Source organism: Drosophila suzukii, chromosome 3, assembly GCF_043229965.1.
Source record: "Drosophila suzukii chromosome 3, CBGP_Dsuzu_IsoJpt1.0, whole genome shotgun sequence".
NCBI classification, from domain to species: Eukaryota; Metazoa; Arthropoda; class Insecta; order Diptera; family Drosophilidae; genus Drosophila; species Drosophila suzukii.
In genome coordinates, this window is record NC_092082.1 from 8,425,164 (window position 1) to 8,447,221 (window position 22,058).

The 22,058-nt window shown below is 38.8% G+C and overlaps 1 protein-coding gene across 1 annotated transcript; it reads right to left on the reverse strand.

Annotated features, from left to right (window-relative positions):
• Window positions 1-10,800: 10,800 nt before the first annotated feature.
• Window positions 10,801-12,928, reverse strand: LOC108012809 (uncharacterized). The gene is given in 3 exon segments (XM_070996383.1): window positions 10,801-11,259; window positions 11,524-11,590; window positions 11,592-12,928. Coding segments are annotated over 3 exon segments (549 nt in total). The 5' UTR covers window positions 11,994-12,928; the 3' UTR covers window positions 10,801-11,179.
• Window positions 12,929-22,058: the final 9,130 nt, after the last annotated feature.

Below are 22,058 nucleotides of genomic sequence, written 5' to 3' on the forward strand. Positions count from 1 at the left end.
TGTCCTTTTATTACCATCACACCGTCTTGTAAGCATTACTTATTCCTTTGTTCCCTTATTTTAATCCGTGTTTCGGACTCATTTGCCGAAAACAAACTTTCCCATTCATGTCTATCAACTGTATACACACATTATGCGATATGCCACGCCCATCCGCAGCCCATTACATGGCCCATCATGCAATTAGTGGTACCAAGACCCCCCCCCCACCTAGACAGCCCGCCCCTCTTAGTTAACCGCTCTTCACGAACTTCCTTGCGGCTGCCACATATGAGTAAATATAAGTGAATTCGAGTGCGAGTTTCTGGTAGCGGAGCACAAAGCAAACTTCAAGCCAAGGATGGACATGGGATAGGAAATGACTGAGGGAAATGGTGAATACCCTAGCCGGACCAAAGGAAAAGTAAAAACTCAAATGAAAAATCATACAAAAGGCGCATAAATTAGCAATGGTCTGTAATTCCAAAAAGGGTCGACGTCGACCGTCTAGCAAAGTGGCAGGGAAAATTTTCATAAATATTTTTTCTACAGAGAGAGCATTGGTCTACAAAAAAAAAAAGGGGGGAGTTGGGCCTGGCAGTTACAGTCGGCGTGCCTGCGACGCATTCATTAGTTTAATATTAAAATAGTCATCATGAAGTGGTAGCTAAAAGTCCGAAACAATGTGCAGCAACAAGGCAGGAAAAGAAGTATCAGCAAGTACTAAGGGCCAAGATTTATGAACTGCAGTCAAAGAGCCTAAGTAATATACAGCACAGGCCAAAGTGATAGCAAAAGTGCCCAAACATCTTTTAAATTTTCTATTTCAAGAAAAAGACGAGTATAAAAATCTATATTAAATGGTTTTATTATATTTTATTTTTATTTGTATGTAAAGGTTCTTAGTTTTAACTAATTATTTTATTATTTTGAACGCAACTGTAAATATCTATATGAGTTATATCCAGCTGTGAGTGTGTGTCTTGAAGACGTCCCAAAGTCGCCGTTCGTGGGGCATCCCCTTAAAATCCCCTTCGTCTACGATTTTCTCGCCCTAGGGGGATCAATGAACTGTTTACGAATGTAGTCAGCCACTCGTCTCTGCACTCAGATTCAGATTGAGATTCAAACTCGCACTCACTATATACTTTATGTACATACTGACATAGTGGATGTGTGTAGGTGCTAGGGCGGGTTCTGTTGAGTCCGAGATAAGTATTGTAATATGCCGCCATATCGTCCATGCATATTTATGAACTTCGCAGCAACGGTTGCGAATGACCTTGAAGCACTCGAGGGCATAAGATAAATGCGAAAAAGTTCCCAGGTTACTAGATGATTGGATAAATAGCTCGAAAAACTACTGATGATGTCTATGGCAGTGCGTTCAAGGAACTTGCAAAAAGTTTTTGTGGATAAAACCATTTATATGTATTCAAACTATTTAAGAAATAAACACTTCATATATTTTTGCTTTTATTCTCGTTACTAGTAGAATGAGAAGGTATATTGTATTTTTCTAAAGTAGGTTTCCGAACTTATCAGGATCACAAGCAGATTTGATCTAACCATTTCCGCCTGCCCACATTTTTAAATATTTTCTTTAGTTACATGCTATAACCATACCATTAATTTGACCAATAAAGCATTTACTCTAATAAAACCAAACAAACACACTCGTTACTATTTTATAGTAGTATCACTATTTTATGTTTTTATAGTAACTTAACAATTACGCTTAACTCCAACTTATTCCCCTTTATTGTCTATTGTTCATGTTTACTCTTCCTATTCTATCATCGCTACTCTAAGTCAACACAAATCAGTTGTCAGCCATCAAAACACCGGTGGATTCCCCCTTCTCATAATTATTCAAATTTGCATTTTAAGAAACAATTAAACCGAGAAAATAAGGAAGCAAAAGAACCCCTACTCAAGACCAAAACAAAACGAGACAAGCTCCACTCAACGCAACAATTTCAATGTGATAGATCAATTGTCTGGGCCCCCGGGAGGCAACCGAGGAGGAAACCCTACCTTTGGGATATATCTTTCTGGCTCCTTTGGTCTCTTTCTCTTTAGGAATTACCCAGACAAGGCGTCAAATCTTCGGCTTGACTCTTGGCTTTTTTTGCCTTAACCAGGCAGCCCAGTCAACACTTTTCCACCGAGCATTCCGTTTGGGTTCCATTTTTTTTTTTTCGCCTGCCCGGTTTCTTTTTTTCTTGCTCCAGTGAATCTTTGCTGTCTCGATTTGGTCTTGGTCTTGTACTTGGTTTTCTTTTACCTTGCTTTTCACCTGTCCGTCTAGTGGAAATCATGTGAAAACATGTGGCCGCCAGTCAAGCAGTCAGCCAGTCCAGTCACTCACTCATCCACTCATTCACTCATTCAGTTAGCCAAGTTTCATCTGGAGCCGCTGCAACAATGGGGATCAACAAATTAAAGTAATTTCCTACCGCAACGTTTCCACCAGCTTACACTTTCTGAAAGGTTAAGTTCGAATTTTTAACCACTTTGAAATGGCTGTTTGTAGCTATTTGGTTTTTCTTTAAAGAGGGTATTGCAAAATATGATACATTGGTTTTCTTTTAAGTATACTCACTCGATGTCGGTTGATTTTCCTCGAATTTCGCAATGCGTTAATTGGAGCTTTTCATATGCCAAGTGCATGGCCATCGGCTGAGCTAGGCAACTACCAAATTACAAGACAAAAACATTAAAGTTGAGACTTCGACTTGTTTCGATGACTCGTTAAAAATTATATGTTTACCATCCTTTATGATTTTGCTATAAAATTTTGTTAAACTTTTGAATGGCAGACCTTAACAGTTTATAAAAAAGGATATTCTATAGTGTAAATTAATTCTCAAAGCCCCTAAGGCATTTTAGGCATGTTATAAATACAGGTTATCCTATTTTTATAAGTAGGTATAATTTATTTAACATTAAATAAAATGGTGATAAACCAATTCGGTTACATATTTATTTGCAGCTTTTACTAATTCCATTAATTTTTTTGAATTCCTTGCAGCAAAAGACATCTTAAAAAAATTCTAAAAATAAAAAACGTTATCCAATCATTACGTGATTTGATTTGCATAGATTTTTCAGCACCCTGCCAGGCCATCCAATCCGTAAACTATTCTCGAGGCCCCGCGGTGTCGTCATCACGGCGTCATCTCTGCCACGTAAATGGTGTCAATCTCACGAGCCGTTGGAAATTAATAAAGCGAGTCAACGGCGGTGGCAGCGTCATCTGTATCCGATAGATACATTGGCTCATAAGCATAAATAATGCGATCGCAGTGGAAAATCTAGCTGTGACTGTGCCGCAGCCTTTTCATTTATGCGTCAGCCAATCGAGGGGGGCGGCATGGAGGAGGGGGCGTGGCCGGAGCGGAGCTTTGACTGACATTTATCGCCAGCTTCAATTGTTGCTGCTGCTGCTGCTGCCGCTGCTGCCCGGCAAAGAGTTGCAACATACTTTGTTTTTCTTTTCTGTTTTTTAGAGTTTTTTGTTTTATTTTTTTTTTGTCGGTTTTGGTTTTTGTCTTTTTGATTTTGTGTTTTGTATTTCGTACTTTTGGTGGCGACGGCGACGAGGCTCAACGTTTTGGAAAATTTAGCACAAGGTTGCCACAAAGCAGCCAGCAAAATGAGCAATTGTGGCAACACAGTCGAAGCTGAAATCACTGTGGATGCCCGTTCACGTAGTAACGAAGCCTACTGAAAGTGTACGGAAGAAAATAACAATACTACTAAAAAATATATTGTGCTAAACGAAATATGGATGAATCGCACAATTAACATTTAAAATATTTGTTATCTTTTTTTATATTTGTAAAAAAATGGGACATTCGGCACGCTGTCAGTGGAAACAACTGTAGCTTACCTACTTTGATGCAAAAAAATCATGTATCAGTAAATGAGATAGGGGTAATTTTTTTTTAACTTTTATATTTTAGTATTTTTTTCAGTTTGATAAAAGCAAATGTTTTTTTGGTTCGAAATTGATTTTAGGACAAACCTCACTTTTAAGTTCGATAAAAATATAACCTATCCAAAATATCTCTTGGGGTCTAAATTGTGTGTATTTTGAAGTCAGAGGACATTGAAAAAATCGGCAAACATTAAATTAAGTCTGGGTATGTTGCAGTTTAGTAGGTATATTTATTTTAGATACTGTACCAAGCAGAAAGATTTCCTAGTCTTATAAGGAATAATTTGCACCATAAATGGATATATAAAAGTTTCACTATTTTTTTTGTTGACAGCTAATATTAAATCATCTCTAAAAAAAATTTTTAAAAAATTTGAAAATGTTTTCAATATTATAAAATTTTGGATGTCAGAGGTGCGATCGTCACTGGTTTTCTAACTCTCTGAGAGGTTTTTCGCTTGATTGAAATTGAAGCTGCGAAACGCCAATGCACCAAAGTTGTTGCATTCAAATCGCTGTAGTAGTTGTTGCCCAAAATCGTAAATAAATAAATACTTAATTATGTTGTTTTGGCCGCACCGCTTTTGGCCCGCCGAAGAACTGGAAGTCGCGGCAAGGAGAAACACATTGCGCATACGCCATGTTCAACAACACGATCAGCGTTCGGGGCGGTGAGGTGAGAATCGAGACCTTTTCTCAGCCACTCACTCTGGACAGGAGTCAAACACTTGTTGCCAATTAATCAGGCACTTGAATAGTTGAGCTGAGAACTGTCGTAATCATTGCGTATACGACTAGATGGCTAGAAGGGGGTAATTTTGCTGTCTTGGAATTTTAAGTAAAATCCCACAGGAAAATGTAGCACCAATCACCTGCAGAATAGCTTGCTAAAAGGAAAGATTGTGAAATTCTAAAAAATTTAATAAATATGGAGGACAGTCAAATGAGGACTATAATTTTTGTATTGCTTAAAATGTCAAGTGTAATTTACAATCAAGCCTTCTGGATTAAAAGTAAAAACATTGCTTAATAAAAGGGATGATAGAACCATTCAAACCATTTACAGAATTAAAATCTTTATAAAAAACTTGGATTATACACTGAATGAAATTCGAAATAGGGCGGAAATAATAGAACTTAAGAGTAATATATTCAGAAGTATAAAAAAATAAATTTTGTTCTGTTAAACTATAAGAACGTAATGCCTTAGTGATCTCTTATGTACTTGTTCTTACAAAACCCCACTTAATCTGCCATCTAGAATCCGATGAGCAACACTTTCGGTTGCCAAACGCCATTGAAACGACTTAGCGGAGTGTGGTAAGCATCCTCAGATACACAGCCACTGACAGCTGCTTACGGCTTACTGATGCTGCTGCAACTCCACCTACAGTCAAGATGCGGATTTCCAGGGGAGGGGGGAAGGGCAGCATCCGCTGTTACTTCAGAACAAAATGAAAAAACAAATGCAATGGGACTGAAGCCAACGACCGCAAACGTGCAGCGACAACAACAAAGGCAGCGCTCCAAAAAATGCAGCAGCCAAACAAACCACTCGACTGGGATCGGAATTCGCATCCTCCCCCTCAAAAGCTCCACCCCTGCCCACCCCTCGACTGTCACGAACCGGAAGTAAAAACGTGCCAACAGAAGATGCGAATTGCTGCTGATGCCTTTGCTGCTGCTGCTGCTGCTGCGGTGTTGCTGCTGCTATGTTGCTGCTGCGATGTTGCTACTTTGCCACTGCTGATGTTGCTGCATCTGCATCTGCGGCGCTCGCGGAAGCAGGAAAGCAGCAGCAAGTGCCAGTCGCACAGTTCTCTGCATTCACTTGGGGATTAAGGGATGGGGTGCACTGAGAAAAAAGATATAGAAATAACAATTGCATTCACTAAAAACATTTAAATTAAATACTTTCATATTTTATAACAAATATTGCTTTAACATAATGAAAGGGCTTTATCAAGACTTCATAAACTAAAAGTGGTATGAAAAATAGTTAACGATAATCATATAAATGTTTTAATTTTTAAAACTTAAAACTAGTATATAATTGTAAATCTAATCTGGTCGTAAAAGTAAGCAGAAAACTAACGACCTTTTAAAAACCTTTTTTTTTTTAAATTAATATGTAATGCAATTTTGAAACCATTGGAATAATTGAAAAATAGATATTATTTTAATGGAAAAAAATTCTATTATACTTTTATTTTTAGTTTGTGAATCGAAACATTAAAAAAATCATTTATGAGATCTACATATTTGAAGTCATACTTAATTGAAAATCAATTTTATTTCTTTTTTTGGCTAGTAAATATTACTACATTTTTTCCAGTGCATTGCCTCTCTTCTCAGAATAAAGTTTGGCACACAAAGAACTTTCAAGTCGTCGTTGCACTTCCCCTCCAACTAAAACTAAATCCGAAACCGGGAAGAGAGCGCAGCAATTTCCAAGCATCATCATTTGCCACTTGTCTCCCCGTTGCTCCCTCTTCTCCACAGATTCTGCACTTTTTCCTCCGCTGTTCGCCTGTTACAATTTTAAGCTATTTTTATTGAAAATGAGCGATATTCTCGGCCGGAGAAAGAGCGCCAGAGATGCCAAGATGCAGAAGTTGATGAAACTGTGTTAAGTGCATACTTTGGGTTTTCACGATACAGTAGCAGGCCCCCGCTCCCGAAATCCCCCCCAGGAAACTTTATTCTTGAAGTTGGTTTCAGGATGGCTTCATTGTCACTGAGCTGAGCAGAGAGAACTTTACTCCCGAAGAAAACTCAACAAATTTGAATGATTCCCCATCAGATATACGGACGCAGTCACATAGTCGCCTTTGTATATATACTTATATTCCCAGAGTGCAATCTTCAAGACCCCACATTTTCCCGGTTTGCCCCCCTCTCTCTCTCTCTGTGTGTGTCGTGATTTTCTTTTTTCAAACAAAAACTGCGCTTATTACGCCAGCCCCGATGCATTAGAAGCTTCTCTTCAGAACTGCAGAGGGGAGAAAATTGGGGAAAGGGGCCGTTGCTTTTTAAGCTGCTCACACTCAACCCAGCGAAACTCAGTTCGCACACACAGCTGCCAAGTGGCCGAGACTAAAAACCGAGCACCGAAACAGCAACAGAGAAACAGATATGGGGACGGGGGCCCTATGTTCTGTCAGTGGATTTATATACAGTGGATACTAGGTAGAGTGCATCATCTATAAGAAAAAGTTATGAAAAAACGATGTATAAGATTGGTGTTTGATAAGGGTAAACTTACTTAGACTTATCAGTTTTATATAAACTAATCACTTACGAAATATAAGACATCCTTTAAATATCTTAAATTTTTCTAGCATTAACGGAAGGATTTTAAATTTAGTAACTTCAATTACCATCTTACAAATACCTAAAAGATATAAGGAAACTTTCGGAACTTACTAAAATTCCGAGACTTTTAACTAGCATTAGCTCTGTATAAACCAAATTTAAATACATCTATGTTTCTAAATTAAGCTTATTATAAACGTTAATACATTTTTAAAAGAATGTGTAATATATATTTTAAACTTTATCAATAAATTGCTTAGCTCAAACCTTTGGGATATACTTTTAATTAAAAAAAAACAAGGAATGACAAAACAATATTTTTTTAAGACAATTAACTAGAGGTTTTTGACAATGCTTACTTATAGTTATATATAGTATATTATTATATAATCCCCTTAGAATACCACCTAATTTCCTGGTTCTACCCAAGATGTTTTCCCTGTAAGAGCTTCTGCTTCAGCTGCTGTTTCTGTGACTGCATCTCGCCTCATTTCGATTCATTTGCGCTTGTCTCTGAGCTAACTGCCCCTTCTCGTTCCGGAGTCCCCTGAATCTCAGCCTGGACTTCCTTTAACTAAAGTGTGTGTGTGTGTGTGAGTTTGGGTTTCCCTGTGGCTTTTGTGTTCCTCAATTTCCAGTTTTCGCACATCTCGCCCCGTGCGAGAACCGAGTACCGAGAACCCAAATCGGAGAACCCAGAACTGAGAACGGAGCAACGAGAGAACCCGAGAGCTGCGTTTCCAAGTAAAAATATATATAGACGAAACGCCTCCAATCAAATTCGTACCCCCCGATTTCTGTGAGTGGAGCGAGCTGCTGGCCATTTCTGAACGCCTGTTCTCAAACGACTCAAACTGAGAGAGAGATAAAAGCATGCTGTGCAAGATGATGCTTCTGTGTTGATAAGGCCCCCCGATTGTCGCAGTGTGTGTCTGTGGAAATTGAGCACAATTCCTATACGCACCAAGTATCTCATGGATAGCCCGCCACCTACTTATGTACTTTGCGATTCATCCGTAGGCTGAGATTGAGATTGAAGCCGGGGTACTAGGCATGGCAAAAGAAAAATACTTCTTTGAGTGAATTATGAAGTTGTCTCTGGCCATTACGTGGGTGGTGGTTTTCCTCCAGTCCCCGAACCCACCATCCCGACCCTCTGCTCTTTAAGTCTCGATTTATTGTTGTACTTAAAACTGAGCCACTTCCCTGCTAGACCCCTCTTAAAATGGAAAAAAAAACAAGACAGAAACAGAAACAGACGACTTTGTATGACGAAGAAAGAGTTTTCATCATCGGGAAATGCACCGAAACCGTTAGCTGGATCATAAAATAGAGATGAAAAGCTTCGAAATGCTTTTCTGTCGTAGCTGTAAATGCAACTGACACACAAAGGCTGAAAGACGCACCGCGATCACGAGCTGAAAATGGTTGTGCCTGTGACTGTGGAAATGGAAATGGAAATGGAGCTGTTGATGCCGGCCAAATGCAAATGCATTCTTCTGGGCCACTCTAATGATCACCACGATGACAATGATCATAATGATGCGGCGTTTGATGATGGACCCGAGCCAATGACTCGATGTTTGGGGGAAAGGTCTGGAAGATTCCAATAAAATCTGAGCTTGACATCGTTTATCACTTGATCTACGGGTCATATAAAAACACTTTTTATACAATCTAAGAAAATACATTTTCCACCTTAAGAAAATTTTTAAAAAAATCGGAAAAAAATATTATTAATCAGAATTTTTTGTTATTAGATTACGTATAAAAAAATTAAATATAATATAATTTAATTTAAAAATGTAGCATGACAAAATTAATATTTCAAATTGGATATTAATTATAAGGCATTGATTTAAAATGTATATGTGCCTACAAAAAATATTTCCAAAATATTTTACTTATTAAATTCAATGTTGAACAATTTGTTAGTACCACAAAACAGTTTTGATGCCCAAAATTAGCATATGGATACGTCTCTTATAAATATATCCCCCCAATTTGGCTTCGGCAACTTTAAAATGCAAATAAGGAAATATTAGCCCATCCAGTTATGACCCCCGAAAATGTCTCATCTGCATGTCCGGCAATTTGCAGTTGCTCCTTTGACATCCAACTATGGCAACTCGTCCGTTTGCAGATGAGGCTTGCAGATGAAGCCACCCGATAGATGGTCCCATCTGGAGTTCAGCCTGGACTTTCACTTCACTGGCACACAAATTATAGCTAATTATGCAGCATCTTAGCCGAGATTGGGCAACTCCTGGCCGGCAAGTCTGCAATTTGGCCATGTGGTTGGGGGCTAATGCTGAGGCTAAACAAAAAAAACTGATGCTGGGGCAAATCTGGGGCCGATCTGGTCATGTGGGTTTTTCGCCATGAGCCAGAAAGGCAAACAAAGCTTAGGCCCGTAATAACTTTGTTTGAGCCGCGCTGCAGTTTGAGGCCATTATAACAAAAATTTTTGTTTGCAAAATATTCCGACTTTCATTTTCAGTCAGAGCCTGCGTTGAAAGTTGATTTGCAGATACACAGTATCTCTTGGACTGATCGCGTTTTGTTGTTACTTGCCGTTACCCGGCTCAAGGTCAACCCGCCTGAAATTGTTGCTAAGTTAAAGAATGCGTTGACAATATTTTTTTGTTCAACTTAATTAAAAGGCAAACAGCACAACTCGCACGAAACAAAGCAAAAAAGTACGAGGAATAGAAAAAAAAACATGAAAACCGAAACTGATAAAAGGTTTTATCAGCCAGCCAGAGCGGAGACATTAACCACGATAATTATACAAAACATGTGAGCCGTTGTGTGGACCTGCAGACAATTGGAAACAGGCCATAAAGCAAAAGCAAAGTCGACCGCAGATACAGATACAAATTGTATCTAGTGCACGGGTGATAAGCGGATGGGCCACGTGTGGAATGTGGGGCGCAGACTATCTGTAGATAGATACGTATCTTCTAGCGGCAGTTCAAGGAAATGTTCCTCAGATACGTTTTAGTCAGATGCGCAGATACAACGCCCCAACTATCGAGGCAAAGACCAATTTGCAAATACTTGTAGCGCGAACACGAAACTTTATCTCGCTGCTCTTGGAACGGCGATAAAAATCCAATTTTGATAAGCTCCTAAATTATGTATAAGGCAAAACGATCCGATCCCAAGGGTTTATCTTTCGGTTTTGCACCGCCCCAACTAATTAGGCCGTCTTTATCACAGTCATTTCACAAGGCCATATAAATAAGTTCTTCGCAATAATTTACCTAATTATAAGAGGTTTTATTATTGTTTAAAATATTTATTATCGTTTTATGGCTTTTATATTAAAAGAAAGGATGTCTTAAGATGACATACCTTAAATACCCTTTTCAAGAATTTTATTTAGTTATTATTATGTGGTATATATAAATATTTGGTATATATGGTAAACTAGTAAAAGACAATTTATAAATTGAGTAAAACTTCTAAAACTGTCTTAAGTAATATAAGAATACTTCAAATTAGTTAGTAATAATTTCTGCTTTTTAAAAAGTTTAAGATATCAGACCATATAGATATGTATTCTTCTGACTGGCAAAAGATATGGAACTGTCTGCAAGGGTAAAAAAGAACTGACGGGTTAGTTGGAAAAGGAATGGGTTTCCGTCCTTTGGCACAGCATCACCCCAACAGGTTTCGATCGGTCATCCGGTCCTTAACATCCTCCACCTCGAATGTTCGATTCTGCTCCCGTTGCCGCTCCTGTCACCAGACGGCGTTTCCAATGCACTTCGCCCCCAACTCCTCCCTGCGGCAAAGAGCGGTCATCATCATCGTCATCGGCTAAACCATCGATGTGTGTGGCCCAGTGGAAGGGGGGTCTTAAAACTGGGATGGGAACCCTGGATGGGGACTTGAACTGGGGACTTGGGCTCAGTTGTCGGCGCCGCTGGAATGTTGTTAGTTATAAAATGGCCACAAAATCATAACGCGGGCGTGGGCTGCCACTGGACACTGTCGCAATGCTTTTTCTTCAGGCACTGGGAGAAAATTCGAGTACAACCCAATTTAAAATTTATTTTAAATATTTCGGATTAGTTCTTCAATGCTAGAATATTCTAAACTAATTTTATGACTTACAATACGTAATTCTGTAACAAATTTAAGACATTTAACAATCACATTCCATTTAAAATATTTTTAGTTGACTCATAGTTATTTGGTACTTTGATCCAATATAAGGACAAAACTGGTAAAGATTTTAATCTGTAATTTTCTCTCTCTGTGGTCCCAAAACCCCGAACCTGATATTACCGATGACGAGTTGCTGCCTCTGTCGAGTTCTGTGTCCAGAATATACATATGTCCGAGACTCTCTCCCACAGCATCCACGCATTTTTGGATGGTTCGTCTGGGGGGTTTTTTTTAATGGAACCCGGTCCGCTGGACTGAGTGTGAATTGAAATGTATTTTTTACATACCCGTACATGTGTTCTATGCCAGTCGATTGGATCTCGAAAATCAAATCAAAACTCGTAGTCGTTTTATGGCTTTTTAGAAACTCTAGGAACTCGTTTTGTTCGGTTTGGTTCTGTTTTGTTTTCCCTCGGTCTCTGTTTGTTGTTCTCGTTATTATTATTATTTTTCTATTCCCATTTCTATGTGTCGGCGGCGGCGTTGGTGGCTCGCTTTGAATAATGATGATAAGGCCCCAGACTCGCCTTTCGATCCAAGCCGATTCCAAACCAATCCGTCCATCCATCCATATAGCCATCTATCCATCCGACTGCTCTCTCTCTCTCTTGGCGGCTTGATTATTGATTTATTGTCTGCTTTTTTGGGTCTGTGTCGCACAGGTAAACGAGAAATCGTCACGGATACGCAAAACGGTTAGCACACCGAAATGTATCTCGGGGTTCGCTTTTGTATCTCCGGCGACTATGCAGATACATTTTCGAAGCGCACGCTTCAGCATTTCTGATGTTGTTGTCATCAATTTAACAACAACGACATCGTCGGCCAACAAAAGAGACCAAAAGAACTCAACTGAACCCACCGAAGAGACGAGAAAAAGAAAACATTCTTCTCGTCTTGATCCCGAACGTTCTCATAATTTGTTTGCCCCCCCCATACCATACCATACCATACCATACTATACCATACTATACCATACCCATACCCATACCATTTGGCCATTGTGCGACCGCGGACTGTGAGAAAGATTTTATTTCGTTCAAGTGGTTTTTGATTTAACACCAAACAGCCAACCAAAGAGTGGAAAATATTTTAATGATGCGTCGTCGACGACGCTGCAACTGAAAAACAAAAACCAAAAAAAAAAAGAAGAGGAGAAATAAATGGAAAACAAAAAAGATTTCTAACTTGTTTTTCGGTGGCCTTTCTTTTTTCCGCTTCTTCAGCGCCGTTGTTCTCAATTCATTTGTGGTTTGATTCGGAAGACATTCGTTCGATTGATTAGCTCGCTGGGAAAGCAAGCGATCACTTTCGAATCGAGGTCGTATTATATGGGCTGTGTCACCCCTTTTCTTTTTCCGGGGAGGGGAGGGGGTTTGAATTCTGTGCTTCCGCTCCGGAAGGGTTCAACTCGAGAGCGAAGTACTGCACTCGACAAGCTGCCAATGAGGTCCTACTCTTGCCCAGGATCCTGGTTCCTGTCCGATGCGGTTTAACATCTGTCATGGCTGCTTCCTTCCTGGGACCAGGCAAAAATGAAATAATAAAAAACAACGACAATAACAACTGAAACCGCATCAAGGGTTTTGGACTTAACCAGGCAAAATATTGAGCAGCTTTTATGAGGTATTTTAACAATAATTGACATACATTTATGACCATAAAGGAGGGGAGAGTAGAGCTTATTGGTTCACTGATCAAGTTGGTCAATTTTAAAAGGAATCGATAAACAACATCCATTAACCGATTGGAATGACTAAACATAACTTAAATAATCTTAGGTGTTAATCTTACCCTAATGTGTGAAACTATCCAGACAGCATATCTTTGTTAATATATATATTATATGTTAAAAATACGATACAACAATAACCAATTCTATAATGATTTATAGGCCAAGATTCGTTTTAAAAGAAAAATGTAGTTATACATATCAAGAAAACAAATAAATATTGATATTAAGCCCTTATAATAATATTTATAAATATTTAGCGGGTAGGAAATATCATATTAACATATATTTGCAGTTCATATTACAATCATTCATTATGTTTTCCAATACATTACACAAAATAAGGGTAAATCCATTTCGCCTTATTGCATTCATAATTTTCTGCAGACATATTTTAGCAATAAAAGCAGGAATATATTTCACAACTCAAGTATGTAAAAACCTCTCCACGGGTCTCTCTCTGCTGGCTTTTGATATAAAGCCGACTGCTTAATTCACCCCTTCCACTGACCATTACCTCTATTCCCCCCTCACTCGATTCCCCCTCACGACTCCTTGAACTAATGTGACACTAATCATGTGACCTCGAGTGCCGCTGGCCACATTTTTATGACCGCTTTGCACGCTGTTTACACACGACAATCGTCGATCGACCAAAGTTTTCCAACATTCTAGGAAAAGAAGAACAGAACGGATGACGGAAAGAAAAGAAAATGCGATCCATTCATGAAAGAAATGCCATTCTAATGCTTTCTTCTCGTTGTGCCTCTATTGTGGCACCTTTTCATTGGGTTCTGCGAGGGGAAATCAACAAACCAAGAATGGAAAAATGTGTTAAAGGCCAGAAAATGGGACTGAGAAGGTTTCTTTATTGCGTGGGTCTGCAGAAGGAGAGAAAACTAGATGGGAGTTCGATGACTACAGAGAGAATAAGTAGGGGTCTTTTATTCAAGAAGCTATAAATGACATTAATAAGGATAAATAATATTAACTAACCTTAACATGTTCAAATTCGAAATAAATTTAATTTTAATATTTAAAAAAAATCAATCTTAAAATATTTCTTTTTATATTTAAAAAAAATGTGCTTAGTATCATTTTTTCAAAATCATGTTGAATAGGTTTCTATTTTACGTTGTTTTATGTTCATTTCTTTTTTAAAAATTTAAGAAATGTATATTGTAGCTCTCTTTTTCCTGTGTAACATTGCATATACACCTTTCGTATTGTAGTTGCCTACTCAAAAACCTATAACGCGTGTCAGAGCAACCAATTAGTGCAGCGAGTGGGAGAGAGATAAAGTGCGAGAGCGAGGGAGACCAAAAGAGAGGTGCGCATGCGCGACCTTTTGTGTCCTTTTATAGGGGTTGTATGATAACAGAACCTCTAGATCTCCTTAAACTGGTGACGCTGATGAGCCGCAAACTGCGCAGGAAGCTTCTCGCTCTTTCCAGCTCTTCTTTTCCCCTCGCGATTGACAGGCGGCATTTAGGGGATATTGTCGGGACACATATATTTATAGGTAGGATCCCGAACCCCTGGAGAATCGAGGATCAAGAATGGAGTGTGTGTAGGCAGGAGACGACGCAGCAGGACGCGCTCCACAAAATTTCATTAAACATCTGCCCGGCTCATCATCAACCTTCTTACCTTTTTTCTTTTTCGTCGTCCCGATGAGGACATGTGCGTTTTTAGTTATTGAAATTTTTACTTGTTTTGTCCTATGCATTGTGCATTGAGTATTTAATTGCAGATAATATCGACAAAACAAAACAGCAGGCGGACGACGGAGGCCCGAATCAACAGCTGAAGTGCCCGGAAATGCATCTCTGGGCAGAAAGGGGAGTCCCCCTCGGTCTCCTTTCTTCGCTCTGATCTCCTGGATTCCCCAGCTATCCTGTCGCCCCTCTTGACATTCGTTTTGTCTGCCGTGGAGGCTCGAGCACGTGTCAATAATTGTTCAGATGCCGAATGGAGCTCGCAGGTCCTCGAAGAATCAGCTGTCGTTTGGGTGGGGGAAAGGTGAGTAACAAGACAGTTGAAACCATAAAACTTGCCCAATTTTAATTCAGGGAGATGATGATGGTATAAGGTTCACAAAGAAAGCATTGTTCTGTAATGGGCTAAGCATGGCTTGGAGTACGTGGGGTCAGATTTTGGAACACATTGCTATAGGGTTTATGAAAACATCTTTCAAAGGTATCAAAAATAAACAATATTATAGAAACCTAAAGTGGTTTTAGTAATATATATACACTTTAAAAATATTTTAATTAACATGATTTAGCTATGAAAAGATAAGTACATTGGATTTCAATAAACTCGCCTTTAGGAAATATAATTTATCTCGAAATGTAGCAAAAGTGTATAATAGATTTTGACTCATTTAATTCTTAGTTCTATGTATCTATACCAATAACAGATCAATTAACTGCATACAAATATCTTTACTTAGTTAATAAAACTAAAGTGCCTACATACCTACTTATACTTTTACATTAACGATTTACCATTGAACCATAAATAGATAAAAGTGATATAAAGTAATAAATTGTAAAAGAGCAATAAATTATAGTACATGAGCATCTTAGATTTTCAGTAGCTTTTCCTAACAACATTGGCCTTTCTTGATCCCAACTACCACTCCTTCAACTCAGTCTGATGTAAATCACCACCAGCTATTAATTTCTCCTAAGTGTGTCTTTCTAATTAAATCGAAAAAACCAATTCGATTGATATATTTACGCAGCTCAAGCCTCCGCACATCGCGGATTTGCGTTTGGCAAGATCTCCAGGCCAACAAATGCAAATTAGTTGCGCACTTGGTCAACAGTTAACTCATCATCGCCAAACAACTTGCAGCTGCTTCTTCTCCGAAAAGCTAACGGCAAAGCTAAAGCCAAACGGCAAAGAGAAGCCCGCAAAGAAGCTAATGTAATTGTGTTTGTAAATGCCATAAAGTTGGCAACACTTGCTGTGCTGTGAATATATTTGCCCACCTAAGACCCCCCCCTTCTCACTTTTCACCGCCCACTTTTACCCCCTCCGAAGCCACCAGATATTACCCCCTTTTACCGCCCACTTTTGCCCCGCTTTTCCGCCCCCTTTAAGCCCCCGTCCGCCCCCCTCAACGCTTGCAAATGAAGTTCACTAGATGGTCAAGACGATAATGTTGGCGAGCGCATTTGCCAAGTCATGACTGCTGCTGCTGCTGCTGCTCTGATGTTGCTGCTTGCCTCTGATGTTGCTGCTGCCCTGACACCGCAGCAACATCAACATCAGCAACAGCAACACAGGCGAACGAGTTTCTGTTGCTTTTCTGTTGGTTGCTCTTGTTGCTGTCCATTTTGTCTCCATCGCTGTGCCCTCAAAAAAAGAAATAGTTGGAAATCAAATCAACAACAAAAGTAAAGCAACACCAACAGCAAATGTCCAGTGGAAAATCGGGGAAAACCGAAGCGATTATACACTCGATTTTTCATTTTTTCAGCTTAGGGAATAAAACTTAAATGGAATCTTATATGTTTATAACAATTACTAATAATGTGTTTTCTTTGTATTTATACCCGTTACTCGTAGAGTAAAAGGGTATACTAGATTCGTCGGAAAGTATGTAACAGGCAGAAGGAAGCGTTTCCGACCCCATAAAGTATATATATTCTTGATCAGGATCACTAGCCGAGTCGATCTAGCCATGTCCGTCTGTCCGTCTGTCCGTCTGTCCGGATGAACGCTGAGATCTCGGAAACTATGAGAGCTAGGCTATTGAGATTTGGCGTGCAGATTCCTGAGCTTCTTACGCAGCGCAAGTTTGTTTCAGTAGACTGCCACGCCCACTCTAACGCCCACAAACCGCCCAAAACTGTGGCTCCTACAGTTTTGATGCTAGAATAAAAATTTTAACTGAAATGTAATGTTCTCATCAATACCTATCGATTGACCTAAAAAAAAGTTTGCCACGCCCACTTTAACGCCCACAAACCGCGAAAACCTGTGACGCCCACAATTTTTATGCTAGATAAAAAATTTTAACTGAAATGTATTCGTCTCGTCATTACCTATCGATTGACTCAAAAAAAAGTTTGCCACGCCCACTTTAACGCCCACAAACCGCAAAAACCTGTGACGCCCACAATTTTCATGCTAGATAAAAAATTGTAACTGAAATGTATTGGTCTCGTCGATACCTATCGATTGATCCAAAAAAAATTTGCCACGCCCACTCTAACGCCCATAACGCTTAAATCTGTATACCGCCGGTAGGTGGCGCATTTTAATCTCGCTTTGCTGCTTGCATATCTCCATTTAGCTGAGTAACGGGTATCTGATAGTCGAGGTACTCGACTATAGCGTTCTTCCTTGTTTTTTTTTAGGGTATAACAATCATTTTAGGATAAAAAAAATAATAAGTATCTATAAGTTGCATGATATTTTTAAAAAGATACATAGCAAACACAAATACAGATGTATACATTTTTTTCAAATTATTATTCTAAATTAATATATAATAATCTAAAAGATAGATAAATAAATGGATTAATGGAATACAGATACAAAGTATTAAACTTTAATATACCAAAATACAGTAGAAATATAGAGACCATGAAATTTATTTTATAATTTAGACAGATATCTTAATCTGAATATATCAAATACAATTTTTTTTTAATTTTTTAAGTTATCTAATAGTTGTTTAGATTATATTTTTAAGAGTATCATTGCTCCAAAAGCAACGCAACAGCGACAAATCTATGTAAAACTCAATTGAAGTGCTCCCATCGTCGCTCCACATTTTTACACTGCTTTTGGCTTTTGTTTGATTTAGCTTATGCCCGGGCCACACCCCCTGCCCGCCGCCGCCCCCTTTAACCCCCTGGCGGCCCCCTCTTAACCCAAAGTGTGCATGGCAAACTTGGCGTTCCAAAGCTGAACTGCACTTCCAATGGCCATTCACCAACACCAGCCCAAGGCCCTCACACAGATACACTCACCCATACACTGGCACTCAAATGAATCTCCGCCTCGTCGTCGTCGTCATACAAATATTTAGTAGAGTATGAAGTAGTTCGGGTTGGGTACATGAAATGAGTTGACCTCGCTTGACCTCGTTTCAGTTTCTTTTTGCCCGTGCCTTTGCTTTTTCATTTTCTACTCTGCTTTTTCCCTTTATTTATTTATGTTTATTTTTTTTTATTTTGCTCGCTGTAGCATTTATTTTATTTGTGCAAACGATTTTAATGAAATTTCATTTTGCCCCTTTTCTTCGGCGCCCTCAGCGAGTCTTTATTTTCACTCGGATTTCAATTAGAAATCTTCATAATTCCATCTTGTTGTCTGTGGGCTTTCGAGTTGGTCATATGATAGTCTTCAACTTTTTGGCCAGTGTAGCTCATTCTGCTTCTTGGTTTGTTTACCTCGCCTTAATGTTGCTGCTGTGCTTTTGCTGTTGCTGTTGCTACTGTCTTTCATGTATATGCTGCTGCTGTTGATTACTTTCACCGGACAGCAACAACAAAAAAAGCACAGTTATGACAACAACATCAGCTACAACAATAGCATCTACAATAGCTGCAAAAGCAGCAGCAACAACCATAACAAGAAGCCCACCAAATAAAAACGTAGCAAACTTTTATTATTGTTTTGTGCCTCTGGCATATGAAATATGTTTAAACATAATGAGGACAACCGAACGGTTGATGTTGTTTTGATACACTTTAAGTAAGCACTAGCTTTTTATTATGAAAATAAAATCAAAGAATTTATTACTTAACATACGCCTTAAGTAAATTAGTTAAGAAGACTTTGATTAAAAAAGTGGTATTAATCTTTAAAACATGCTTAAAACACTAAACACACAAAAAAATCTCAACCTAATTAAAGCGTTTTAAAATGGATGATATCATATCTTAAATTTGGTATATATAAATAATCCTTTTAATTATTGATTCATGTGATATAAGCAAAATCTGTATCTACAAAATCAAGGTTATTTATTTAATAAACGAAATTAAATTAAAAAAATGAAATAAATTATTAACTACTATTTAAGAGTCTTGTTATCCAAACCCCATTTTGTTACATCTATTGGTGTTGCTGCTAACGAACTGACTGCAATGTTGCAGGTTGCTGGTGGCATTGTCCGAGCATTGCAGCAACAACATCGCCACACCAGCAACAGCCTCTCTTGAGGCCCCTATCTGAATCAAAATGAAAATTTGAAATAATTAGCAAAGCATTTACAAGTTGTTTTTGTTGTTCTGGGGGCCAGTGGCTGCTGGAAAATCGTTCAACTGAAACTAAAGCATTTATTGCGACGAAGCTAAATCTCCAGGCGATTTATGAGCAATAATCCGAATCGATAAATCTAAACGGAGATATTGCAACATCAAGGATAGATTCCAATAAAAGCTTTGGCAATATTGTGATACCCCCAACCTTTCTCTGGAGTTTAATTTACTTCGGATACTTTCTATTTCCTTGGCACGCATTTTGGCTTTGCATTTGGTTTGACTTCACCGTTAGGTAAATGGGATTTCGGTGGCAGCCGCAATGTTACCAAAAAAGATCATAAAAACCGTTGACATGCATCTCATATAACGCGTACCCTTTTCGCCCCTCCTAACCGAAGATTTTGGGATTTTTTGTTAGTTGTTTTTTTGGTTCACGAAACTTCACGAAAATTTCATTGTACCCACGCTGTTGTTGGCGAAGCGACAAGCGGAAATGGTAAACATTACCTACACTTACTGAATAAGAAGAAGCCCATGGACGGGGGTTACGAGGGGGCCTAAAAAGGGGGGTATACGCGGAACGGGGAAATGGGTAACAGAAAAAGACAACGAAAACGGTTAGTTATGAAACCGAAGCATCACTCAAAGAGCAAAGCCGCCCGCGCAGCCGCAGTGTAAAAAAAGTGGTGAGAGAAAAGTGGCTGGAGAAAGGGGGCAAAGGGGCTACAAAAATGGTAAGGAGAAAGGGGTTAAGGGGCAGGGAAAAAAATATTTGAGGCAAAACCAAGTGACAGCCGTTGTGGAAGCAACTTTCCAATGCTCACAAACAGTGCGGCAGCAAACACAGACATTTTCATATTATTTCATTATTATTATTGTTTCGCTTTTTTGTTGCTGTTGTTGTACAAAATGTAAAACAAATAAAAAGAGTTGCATGATGTTTATGTGGAGGTGCGCCTATGTTGACCACCAAAACCACCGCCAAACGCAGCTGAGCCATAAAACCTTTCAAAGCTTTTAACTATTTTCACAAAATGGGGGAAAAAAAGAAAAACAGATTATGGTAGGGGGTTGCTATACGGCAAAGTGAGAGTTTCGTTGGGTGCTGGATCAATCAGTTAAGTGAATCATAAATCACACGTTAGATCAAAGATCGTATTATATGTTTGTAAGCCAAATTGTAAAAATATCGGGGCTTATTGCAATAAAATGCTATTATTATTAATTTAACTTTGTTTAATACTGTTACCCGAAGCTATTTCCCTTCCTATACTTTAATATATATTCTTATACTATTACTTATTCCCAAAACATATTTAAATTTTAAATTTCATAATAGGATCAATTATCCTTTTTCTTTAATACCTATAAATATATTAATATCAAATTTCAATTTAATTACAATGCTTTCATTAAATCATAACCTTTTAAGACTCAAAATTTTTATTCTCTCCCTTTAAAAGCCCGTTTTTCCTCCGCTTTTGTTTAATAGAATTGCAGGCGTAGGATGTGGCGATGGCAAAAAGTAAAAGCAAATAGACTGGAAATGGAGGGGAAAAATGCACAACTTCAATCAGGACCTTCCCGCTCCTGGGCAAGGACTCTATTACATATACACCCAGGCATACTACCTCATATGGCATGTGTACACATGAACTTTTCTATCCCAGCCAGTCTCGTATGTTGGTGGATTGAGAGGGTTCATTGCATTTTATGCGACGCGACGTTGCAGGTGGAAATGCAAACAGCAACAGCAATAACAATATGCCAGGATATGCTGGGCGTTGTGGGTGGTACAAGGACTTTGTTGGAAGGACGAGGTGGGTCCTGTCTGGTTCCGTGTGCTGTGTGCATTTCTGCTGCTGCTTTGTTTGCAATCATTGCATGTGCGAACCGAAGCCCAAAGTCATATTCGAGGGGGGGGGGGGGGGGACAATGGGGGTTACCGAACCGAACCCTTCGCAACCAAAAAGGCCACAACACAATCTTCTCACCGGGGCCAGAAAATCCGGGAGGGACGTGGGTCCAATGGGGACTAACACCCGCTAAACAAAAGGAAAATGGCAGCTCATTGAGTTTGACTTTCGAGGGCGAAATATTGTAGGTTGTAGTGGGAAAGTGGGGGAAATATTGCAGGATCTGACAAATAGCCCATTCCCCTATAAATCCACTTGCGGGGAGCCAGAAAAACGACCCTAATCGAGACCTGGCCACAGAATACAAATCCCAAATTCATTGATCGTGAGGTTATGTTGACAAGTGTAGGCAGAAAAAGTAGAGAGATTAGAAATGAAAGTTGGATTACGATGATACCATGTTGTAGCGACCTTGGGTATACATAAAGAAAGAGATACTATCAGAAAAAAATATATATCATATAAAGATATGATATAATAATAAATATTAAAAAGGTGTATAACTCTAATAAGACAAGTTTACTATTAAATAGTTAGAAGAAATCGTAAGGTCTTACAAGGAATATCCTAGGATTTAACATGGTTTATAAGGTGCAATGTTATATAATAACATACAAATTAAGTACTTAAGTATTTTTCTACTATTAAATGTAGCTATTTTAACCCTTTATTTCCCTAACAATAAACTCCCAGCATCACTGACTGCCAGTTAGTGAAAAATCTGCATGTGGCAGGCCAGAAGCCCAGTGCGGAAAGCCCCAGAAAAC